This window comes from Hemiscyllium ocellatum, chromosome 6, assembly GCF_020745735.1.
Source record: "Hemiscyllium ocellatum isolate sHemOce1 chromosome 6, sHemOce1.pat.X.cur, whole genome shotgun sequence".
Classification (NCBI taxonomy): Eukaryota; Metazoa; Chordata; class Chondrichthyes; order Orectolobiformes; family Hemiscylliidae; genus Hemiscyllium; species Hemiscyllium ocellatum.
The window spans coordinates 81,567,458-81,578,764 of record NC_083406.1 but is presented as its reverse complement, the minus strand read 5'-3'; the positions used below and the strand labels follow the sequence as shown (position 1 = coordinate 81,578,764).

Genomic DNA, 11,307 nt, shown 5'->3' with positions numbered 1-11,307 from the left:
CATATTCACTTCCTTTTCCGCTGGGTCAGAGGGGAAAGGTTGGTGTGAGTATAACAGCAGTCTGTAGTTGGGGTTTAATCATTGTTTAAATAAATGGGTTAAGTCCCTTAGTATTATTGTGGGGTATATGAGAGAATGATGGAGATACCGAGCAGCCTTGGTTCAGAGGGAAAGATGTTTCATGTTGAGGATCTTTAGCAGAATGGATGAAGTTTGAGAGGATGAAGCTCAAAGCATTTTCAAAAACTTCTTACAAAACTGTTAACTTCCTCACGTCTTCCAGTTCTGACAAAGGTCATCGCAGTGAAGATTGCTGTTTTTATTTGCTGCACAATTGCTGCCTGGCCTGTACCATTTCTCCACATTTTGTGGCTTCCTTATTAAACAGAAGGAAGCCCCGAACATCCAGAGTAAAGGGGCTTTGCACCAGGAGCTTGGTTTGTCCAGCTGATCTTAGGCAGCGATTTAATGCACGTGTGAATATCAGCCGCTAAAAAATACAAGCAAAATAATACGGATGATTGAAATCCAAATCGGTGTTCAGAGAAATGAAGTAATGTCTCGAGGCGAATATGACTTATTCAGAATGGAAGGAAGTTAGAAAGGTTATGGGATTAATGAAGTTGAAAGGGGCGGAGAGGCAAAAAGACAAAGCCTGGGAAAAGGTAGAGGGTGAAAGAGGTTAAATGAAAAGATGTCGGAATAAAAGGCAAAATGACCGGGGACAGTCGTGATTAAGCAAAGCATTTGTCTGGATCGTGTGTGACTAACAGAGTAATGGTTAGATAGCTCTGTTTGAAAGCAAAACTGTGGGGGGAACAAAATTGCATTTCGACCAGCTCAAGGCAAAAAGAAAATCAAAATTGACAACAGAGTTCAAGGTGTATTTCTAGTGAAGTTCAGTGCAAGCTTGAGGGGCAGTTCACTTCGTGAATAAATACTTTAGTGTTCTGAGCTCAATACTTGTACTCAATATTTTCAGACCACTAATTCTGTTCCCCAGGAGAGGGACAAAACTTCAGCAAAGTCAGCTAACTTTGGAACTAGGAAGGAACGTTTCGTATTTGCGTTAAAATGTATTATTTGATGTATGCTATACATCCTTTTGATTTATTCCAGGATAATTTGCCATCAGAATGAGCGACAGTGATGATGATGACGATATTCGGTTGTCAGCCCATGCTTTGGCTGCCCTGCAGGAGTTCCAACTGGATCAGCAGAAGAAGGAATATGCAGGGCTCAATAATTATTTTACTGAGTCTATAGAAGAAGATTGGGTAAAATATTGATGCCTTTTACCTTTAATTGTCTATTCCCGAAATATAGTTGTAATAATGTATTGGTAACATTTTCAGCATATGTACACTTCAGTAGTGTAGGTGGACTATTATTTCAGTATAAATGACAGGCTGATGAATAGCAAAATTCACAAAATGGATTTAGGTTGTACTAATTATTGCTTCAACTGTGATAGGATGATTGTTGCAGATGTCCTTTAGAGATGGGTGAGACATAAATGTTGGGGCAGATCAAAGTGAACATTACACAGAGAATTTGCATAAATAGATTTGATGGATAAAACTTCATATATTTTTGGTAGATAAAGTTGATAAATCTTAAAAATTTCACAGGACTGATCTATTTTAATCAATACAAATATTACTTTAAAAAAATCTTTTATTGAACCAGAACATCCTATTACAGTCAGAAGAAATCTCCAATTTCCAGTAAGTGTTTATTTTTCAATGATTTTTTAAAAAATCACTCACTGATGTGGACATTATTAAATGGGCCAGCATTTATTGTTAATCCCCAGTTGCCCTTCAAAAGAAATGGTAGTGAGCTGCCTTTCTGAACCATTGCAGTTAATTTGCTGTATGTCTCTTAATGATGTGTATTTTACCAGCTCTGTAAAATTTAAAAACATTATTGTTTACTCAGACGAAAAACGCTTGAAGTGCATTCTAAAGAATCCAACTTCTTTATTTGTTACATGCAGTATGGGCTGTTCATTTGAATATTCTCTCAATAGCTTAGTCCATTCATATGAAAGCATTTTTTAATCAATTATTTTTGAGTATATCTGTACAAGGAGAACATATGGCATGCTTTAGTTTTATATTTACTTTCAAGTGTCTTTTTGTTTAAATGTAAACACTGGTGCTAGGAGGTCAGGGATCACTGCTTTGCTAATGAAATTGAAGAGGTGCTTTCTATCTAGCATTCATCTTCAGTAATTGCTGTAGTGCAGTTGCTTCTTGGAATTAGTAATGATTCTGCTTTAGTTTCACTCCACAAGCAGAACGGTGTTTAAATGTGTAAATATCGTACAGAATCCTAAAAAGAGTGACATCCATAACGTTGATTTTCTTTGCTTTTCAACATTTAAATTATTAACTGAAGAAATTCTTGTGGCACAGTTTCAGATTTATTCTGTTACAAAACATGTAGAATAAGCTAAAATATGGTTTCAATTCTAGGAAGAACATTTTAGAAAGAATGTAGAAGAAGGTTTACTACAATTGTACCGTGATGAGGAAATTCATTTATGTAGAAAAACTAGAAAAGTTAGAATTAATATACTTAAAGAAAATAAGGTTAAGGAGAGACTTACAAAGTTGTTAAAGGTAAAATACTGCCAGTGCAAACACTGAGAATACTAAAGAAACTCAGTGTGTCTGGCAGCATCTGTGGAGAGAGGAACATTTTGAGTCTGGGATGACTCTTCAGTTCTGAAGAAGTCCTACTGGACTTAATAAAATATGATATAGCATGTTAGCACAAAAAAGAAAAATGTGCGGTGCTCTGTGGAAAGAACCAGGAAATGGGATTAACAACTCTTTTGAAAAACCAGAGCAGACACAATTGAGTGTGTAGCATATTCTGAGATGTGAGTGATTATTATTCTGTCTGAACAATGCCTTTGATGTTGAAAGAAATGTCCCAGTATTTGAGCATCTCATATCCCAAGTTTTGCATATTCTTTTGACCATTTACTTTTGAATATATGCTTCATTAATTTTCTTATTTAACTTGATAAGCTTTAGAAAATTTTATGTTCACTTCAGATATGCTTTCAAACAATATGTCTAGGTAATACATCCAACTTAATTATAATTTGAATATAATTATGGACTATTGCAACATTTGCATAAAATTATAGTTTAGAATCTTGATTTTTGACTGCTAAATAAAACTGCTGACCAGTAATGTTGCTAAACTAATTTCTAAAGGTATTTTTAATATTTTAATAGCAATTAAGCCAGTTTTGGTACAGTGATGAAACTGCTCTACGGCTAGCCCAGGAAGCGATTGAAGCTTCAGGAAATAATGGCAGGTATGTGTGTGGTTTTAACTAGACAACATCTTAATGTTTCTCCGGGACATTATTTTAATCAAGTGAATCAGTGCCCTTCCAAAATGAGACAAGCATTGCAATATTGTTTTTTATTCATGTAATTTCTTTTTCAGAATAGCTTGCATCAGTACCCCAAGTATATATCAGAAACTGAAGCAGCTTTGGAACGGAGAATTCTCTGCTATCCTTTTGGAGTATGACAGACGATTTTCAGTTTATGGAAATGAGTTTGTTTTCTATGACTATAACTACCCTATGAATCTACATGAAGATCTCCAACCTCATAGTTTTGACATAGTGATTGTTGATCCACCATACCTTTCAGAAGAGTGTCTCAGCAAAATAACACTAACAGTCAAATACTTAACAAAAGGGAAGATTCTTCTTTGTACTGGTATGTGGACGTTTTTCAGTTTACTGTGTTCATAGAAAAGCATTCACCTCCGTCTTGGCAGTTAAGGGTAGTTGAAAGTTTGATATAGAATTAATGCAAAAATGAATGTATTGATTGCCCTCTGTTAGTGGATCTAGAGACATGATTCTTTGACAACAATTACTTGAAATACATGGAAAAGGTTGGGTAATTTAGGAACAGCTAACATGGATTGCTGAAAGAGGAAATCTTATTTGACTAATTTGCAGGAATTTTTTGAAGAGACAACAGAAGGGGTTAATGAGGATAATGTTGTTGATGTGGTGTACACAGACTTTCAAAAAGCATTTGATATAGTGCCACACACAGACATGTGAGAAATATTTTGGCACATGGAATAAAACAGGAACATGTACACAAAGTTGGTGTCTAGCAGAGAATAGTGATCAGTGGCTATTTTACAGGCTGGAGGAAGTTTGTAGTAAAGTTATCAAGGAGTTGGTATTGAGACTTTTGCTTTTCTTGATATGTATTAGCAATCTCGATCTTGGTGTGCAGGGGGCAGTATCAAAGTTTGCAGATGACACAATGTGATTTGGACAGGTTGAGTCTTTGGACAAATACATGGCAGATGAAATATAATGTAAATAAATGTGAGGTTATCGACTTTAGTGGCAAAAATAGTTGGAGTAGCTGAATGGCGATACATTGGGAAAGGTAGAGGTGCAATGAGACCTGGGTGTCCTTGTATACCATTCACTAAAAGTAAGCAAAAAGGTGCAGCAGGTGGTGAAGAAGACATTTTGGCATTGATAGCAAGAGTGTTTGAGTACAGGATGTCGTGCCTGCAATGGTACAGGGCTTTGGTAAGATTATACCTGGAGTATTGTGTGACGTTTTGGTCGCCTTGTCTCAGGAAGGATGTTCTGGCTATGAAGAGTGCAGTGAAAGTTTACCAGACTGATTCCTGTTATGGCAGGATTGATGTATGAAGAAATGTTCACGAATGTTCAGAAGAATAAGGGGTGATCATATAGAAATCTATAAAATTCTGGCAGGGCAAATGCAGAAAGGATATTCCTGATGACTGAGGAGGTCAGAACCAAGGGTGACAGTCTAATGATTTGGGGGAAGGCCTTTTAGGACTGAGATGAGGAGAAATGTCTTCACCCAGAGAGTGGTGAAGCCTGGGGAATTCTCTGCCACAGAAAGTTATTGAGGCCCAAAGAATAGAATGCTTTCAAGAAGAAGTTAGATATAGTTCTTAAGGCTAAAGGGATTAAATAGTTTTTTGCAAGGTTTGTAGCTCAGGTTGAGGTTTAGGGTGTAGCTTTGCTCGCTGAGCTGTAGGTTTGATATCCAGATGTTTCATTACCTGGCTAGGTAACATCATCAGTGGCGACCTCCAAGTAAAGTGAAGCTGTTGTCTCCTGCTTTCTATTTATATGTTTGTCCTGGATGGGGTTCCTGGGGTTTGTGGTGATGTCATTTCCTGTTTGTTTTTTGAGGGGTTGATAGATGGTATCTAGATCTTTGCGTTTGTTTATGGCGTCGTGGTTGAAGTGTCAGGCCTCTAGGAATTCTCTGGCATGCCTTTGCTTAGCCTGTCCCAGGATAGATGTAGTGTCCCAGTCGAATTGGTGGTATGGGAAAAAAGCAGGAACTGAATTGGATGATCAATCATGATCACATTGACTGCAGAGAAGATGCAAAGGGCCAGTTGCCTTTCTTCCACTCCTTTCTTCCACTCCTTTCTTCCACTCCTTTCTTCCACTCCTTTCTTCCACGCTTCTACAAGACTAAATTTGTGGAAGAATTGTAAACTGAGAGGAGGAGTGTAGAAGTCCAAAGAATATAGTTAAATTGCAGTGGACAGTTAGGTGGCAGATGAGAATTGAAGTGATGCATTTTTGATGGAAGAACATGGGTGGACAACATAAAATAGGGGGAGGTACTATTTTTAATGGGATTGCAGGAGCAGGCTGATGTGGGTGTATATATGCACTAATCATTGAAGGTTGCAAGGCAAGTCCAGCATCATGGACTTCATGTTCATAGAGTACAAGAACAAGAGGTAATAGTGAATTTAGATACTTGTTAGACTTCAGCCAGAGTTTTGTATAGAGTCTGGGTGCCACGCTGAAGGAAGAATGGACTTGCCCTGGAGAGAGTGTAGAAGAGATGCTTCCAGAGATGAGAAACCTCAGTTTTGGGTAAAAATTGGAGAAATTCAAATTGTTCTCCTTGGAATGAAGAAGGCTTAAAGGAGATTGGATAGAAGTTCTGAAAATCATGTCAGATCTGCATAGAGTAGACAGAAAGAAATGATTCCTGTACATAAACTGATCACAAAAGGGCAATAGATTGCTACTTTTGCAAATTATTTTACAATTTTCACAAGTGGTTCAAATCTGGAACACACTGCTTGGAAATGTGGTGGAGCCAAATTCAAATGAGACATTCAAGAGGGCATTTTTTTTCTCTATTTAAATAATCACCTATTGTGCATGAGTATCGGGTAAACATGAGGTGAATGGCACTGGGCCACAGTGTCCTTTTAGGAAAGCCGATTCAGACACGATTGGTCAAATTACCTCCATTGTGCTGTATTGACTGTAATTTGGGATCAGACTCGCAGTAAGACAACTAATTGACATGCAAGTCCTGTTGATTCCTACAGTAAAACCTTGTGCTAGAAATGGTGAGATTACTCCACTGTAACTGGCAGCATTCTTTGGAGATGCACAAGCACAGAATAAGAAAGAAATCCTGAAAGCCACAACAGAAGTAACTATAGTCCTTGAGAAGATCAGCACTAACTTCAGAGGCAGTCTGTTAAACCTGTTTTTAACTCTGTTCCATCTAAAGATGTCATTTTTGTAATGGATTATAGCCTTCCATTCCACAAGCTGAACTATTGAAAGTATGCCACAAATCAGAAACCAATTAACTCACCACTCTCCCATTCGAAGTGTTTGGTTATATTTGAACCTAGGTCCCCAGGATGTTACCTGATCTCTGGATTAATAGTTTAGCGATAATATTATTAAGGCCGTTGCCTCCAATTTTTTTTAAAAGCTTGTTGCCATGTTTAGATGTTTTCTAATTAACCTGCTCAGGGATGCTGTTACACACTTCTGTAACAGGTGGAACTTGAACCCATGTCTCCTTCCAGAGCTAGGGACTCTACCACCGTGCCCAAATGCCTTTAAATATTTGCAGCAGGATTCAAACCTGTGACCTTCTGATAGCACCTGAACTCATGCCAGAGGTCTGCATTCTCATTAGAGAGAAGTGACTGCTGAAGACAATTACCACACCTCATGTGAGGTTGGGAAGATAAGGACATCCTAGTGACCTCAGCTGGTACAGGAATTGAACCTGAGTTGTTGGTGTCACACAGCATTGCAAGCCAGCCATCAGCCAACTAACACCCAATACATTTCATTGGAAGGCAGCATTAAATATGCATAATTTTACAAATTTTAGATATTTTCTAGTCAGCCTGTTCAGGTTAGGTGGTAATGCAGAGAAATTTGTTATTTTAGTAGCTCTGTCTTAGATAAGGGTTCTCATTCCTAATTGCGATCTATTAACCTTTGGTAAAAAATATATATTTCAGGATGTTAGGTGAGGGCACTATTGATGCCTAAAGCAGTTAGTTTATCAAGATTTTTTTTTAGCTAGGCTTAGGATGGCCACTTGAGTGAGTTATTTATTTATAATATGTTTGACTTTCTCTTTTTCAGGTGCAGTCATGGAAGACTTGGCAGCAAAGTTGCTTTCTGTGAAAATGTGCAAATTTCTCCCAAAACACAATCGGAATTTAGCAAATGAATTCCGTTGTTACACCAATTATGAGTCCAAATTAGATTTGGATTCTCTGTTAAATATTTAAAAAGGAATGGTTATTAATTGTGTATCATTTATATTAATTAGAAAGATTTTGATTTATAAGAATTGGCACTGAAGTTATGTCCAAAATATCAATGCATCACAGGGACTTGTGATAATCTATTGCCTACTAAGCTATTTCACTAGCCAGAGTTGTGATGCAATTAGTAATTTATCCCAACAAATTTATACATATTTTCAGTTTTTGTTCAGTTTGTATCAAGAAAAATAGATGCAGTCTTCAGATGCTGTGTTTGTTATTTTGGTTCTGTTGGGGATGGAGGTGGGAGAATGTAGTTCTTCCACATAGAACAAGAGGTACTATCATTTTGAGTCACTAAAGGTCTTTACAATACCTGTATCAGAATATGATTTGCATGGAATGATGGTGACCATGACAACTGGTGAAAATGGAATTCATTTAATCAATCTGACATTCAAAGTTAGCCTTAGTAATGGTGACCAGGCATGCAGCTATTGGATTGTCATAAAAACCAATCTGGTTCAATAGTAACGTTTCGGGAAGGAAATTGCCCACCTGACCTACATGTAACTCCATACATTGTGGTTAATTGTGAACTAGTAAACTGCTACAGATAGGGGTGGCATGGTGGCTTAGTGGTTAGCACTGCTACCTCTCAGTGCCAGGAATCCAGGTTCAATTCCCACTTTGGGCAACTGTCTGCTGGGAGTTTGCACATTCTCCCCATGTCTATGTGGGTTGCCTCTGGATGCTTCGGTTTCCTCTCACAATCCAAAGATGTGCAGATCAGGTGAATTAGTCAATCTAAATTGCCCATAGAGTTAGGTGCATTCTAAAGGGGGAATGGGTCTGGGTGAGTTCTTCTTTGGTGGTTGGTGTGGACTTATTGGGCTAAATAGCTTATTTCCATACTTATAGGGAATCTAATCTAAAGTCTAAACGAAATAGAATTGGATGGATGACCTGGCACCGACATATTATACTAGTCAGACGAGTTCTCATTGATTTTTGGGGCTTATGCCAACATTGGGAAAATTTAGTCCACAGACTAGTCAGGTGATATGGAATCATACTGTACAGCAAGTTTCCTGACATCTCCATCACCACCTTGGGGTATGTTCTGTCTTAGTGCAGGACAGATCCAGCAGAGGTGAGGCATAATTGTAAACGACTGAGGAGAGAGTTGTACTGTAGATGCCTCAGCATTGATACTGGATCCCAAGAAACATCATAGTCTGAAGCAGCGATCACTTCTACCCAAGACTAAGTGTACCAGGAAGACTAGATGGGGTAAGAACCAGCAGGCTCTTTCATAATTATTCCCCTCACACTTCTTGAAGGTCCAGCCTGGCAGATACTACATGCCCTTCTGGACTCCACTGGCTTAGTTGGTCACTAGTGGTGCCACCAAGCTGATCTTAGTGTAAGGCTCAGCAGTACCTCACTTAGAGTATGTTGTCTTCCCTTGCTATCCTCAGTGCTTCTAAGTGATGTTCAAAATTGTCAGCTGAGGGCTTTGGTACAAGTGAGGAGAAGATTTCCTGCCCATATTTAACCTGAAGACACTAGATCCTGCAAAGACAATGAACAAAATCTTGAAAAATATTAAAGTACTACAAAACATCTAACCACTCCTGTAAGCAAATTGCTCAGTAAAACTACAACCCTGGAGTCTACCTGACAATGTGGGAAATTTCTATAACATTTCCTGCCCACAAACTGCAAAACAAATCCAATCTAGTTAATTACCTCCCAATAGGTCTACTTCTGATCATCAGTAATGTATTGTCAACTGTTCTTTCAAGTGGCACTTAAAGGGAAATAACTAACTCACCAAAGTACTGTTTGGATCAAGGCAGAGAATGTAGTAAAATTCAAACATCAACAAAAATGCAGAACTCATGAAATAGTTGAGTGAGACTGCACATGATATCAAGCCAACATTTAACAGAGTGTATGAAAATCTACTAATCACCACCACTCTCTACTTCTCATCACTTAGCTAAATTTGTAAAGTAGGGTAGAAACTGTTGGGAAACCAGTTGGTGCGTGTGTTCAGGCTTCTGTACCTTCTCCCCAATGGTAGATGTTGTAGAAAAACATTGCCAGGGTGAGATGGATCTTTGAGAATGCTGGCACCCTTTCCTTGACAGCGGATCTAGTAGATGGATTCTGTAGATGGGAGGTTGGCCTTTGTGATTTTCCAGGCCAAGTTCACCACTTTCTGTAACAGTCTCCGATCTTGAATGGTACAGTTGCTATGCCAGGTAGTGATACATCCAGACAGAATGCTGTTGATGGAACACCTATAAAAGTTGGCAACGGTATTTGCTGTCACGCCAAATTTCCTCAGCGGCCGGAGGAAGAAGAGACGTTGTTGGGCTTTTGTAACCAGTGCGTCCACATGAAGAGTCCAAGAAAGCTTACTGTAGATGACCACTCCCAGGAGTTTGATGCTCTCCACTCGTTCCACCTCCATGCTGTTATGTGTAGGGGGGGCATGAGTAACATTTGTAATTTTCCCGTCCTCTGGTGCCAGTTTTGTATCTGAGGATGGAAAGATTACTGCCAGGTTCAGGAATTTGAAGCTTCTCTCCTGCACCATCTCACCAGTCACACATTCATCTGCTCTTACTGCCTTTTTCTACACTCAGTAGCATGTGATAAGGGTAAAGTTCCCAAAAGTCTGTTAGCAAGCCCTCATTCCTCTTTTTACCAACTTCATTTGTACCTTCTAAATGTATCCAGGACATTGTAGGAAGCTAGGGAATAGATTTTGGAGCCCCTGGCAGAGATATTTACATCTTTGATAGCCAAGGTGAGGTGCTGGAATACTGCAGGGTGGCTAATGTTGTGCCATTATTTAAGAAAGGCTGCAAGGAAAAGCCATGGCTGTTGCAAAACTTGAAAGGGTTTAGAAGATATTTAAAAGGATGTTGCCAGGGTTGGAGATTGAGCTATTGGGAGAGGCTGAATAGGTTGGGGCTGTTTTTCCTGGAGTGTCAGAGGCTGAGGGTGACCTTATAAGGGTTTGTAAAATCATGAGGGGCATGTATAGGTAAATAGACAAGGTCTTTTCCCTGGGGTGGGAGAGTCAGAAACAACAAGGCTGTTTAAGGTGAGAGGGGAAAAATTTAAATGGAACCTAAGGGGTAACTTTTTGACACAAAGGGTGGTGTGTGTATGGAACGAGCTGCCAGAGGAAGTGGTGGAATCTGGTACAATTACAACATTAAGAGGAATCTGGATGGATATATGAAGAGGCAATGTTTAGGGTACATGGGCCAACAGCTGGCAAATGGGGCTAGATTAGGTTAGGATATCTGGGCGGCATGGACAAGTTGGATCGAAAAGTCTGTTTCCATGATGTACATCTCTATGACTACTGTCTGTTCAACCCCCCCCACAACTCAATGTGCTCTGGAGTGACATTCTTGATCCTGCTCAGGAGGAGGCAATAAATTGCCCTGGATCCAACTTCTGCTCCCCTATCCTGTTTTTTTTAACACTACCCTTTCCATCCCAGACATCCACCTGCACAGCTGCAGAAACCTACTATTGGTTGCATTTCCTGGAGGAACCATAAGTTTCATCAATATTCTGAATTTAATAATGGGTAGTGAGATTTATTCCAGGGATTCCTGCTGTATCTTCCCTATTCTCTCTGACTATTTAGCAGTTAATTTTCTCTCTACCTTC

At 39.0% G+C, this 11,307-nt stretch overlaps 1 protein-coding gene across 1 annotated transcript; it reads left to right on the top strand.

Moving 5' to 3' along the window:
* On the top strand, nucleotides 1–7,871 carry eef1akmt1 (EEF1A lysine methyltransferase 1). Its single transcript, XM_060826714.1, has 5 exons — nucleotides 1–44; nucleotides 1,120–1,277; nucleotides 3,255–3,337; nucleotides 3,472–3,752; nucleotides 7,481–7,871. Exons 2-5 carry the CDS (start codon nucleotides 1,137–1,139, stop codon nucleotides 7,627–7,629), a joined length of 654 nt encoding a protein of 217 aa, XP_060682697.1. The 5' UTR covers nucleotides 1–44; nucleotides 1,120–1,136; the 3' UTR covers nucleotides 7,630–7,871.
* The last annotated feature ends 3,436 nt before the right edge of the window (nucleotides 7,872–11,307 follow it).

What these genes read in the sequence shown, in the direction of transcription:
- eef1akmt1 (XM_060826714.1), top strand. Translation starts at nt 1,137, where the DNA reads ATGAGCGACAGTGATGATGATGACGATATTCGGTTGTCAGCCCATGCT. An exon ending in GCTTCAGGAAATAATGGCAG is followed by an intron (nt 3,338 to 3,471) that starts GTATGTGTGTGG and finishes TTTCTTTTTCAG; the next exon opens with AATAGCTTGCATCAGTACCC. An exon ending in GAAGATTCTTCTTTGTACTG is followed by an intron (nt 3,753 to 7,480) that starts GTATGTGGACGT and finishes TCTCTTTTTCAG; the next exon opens with GTGCAGTCATGGAAGACTTG.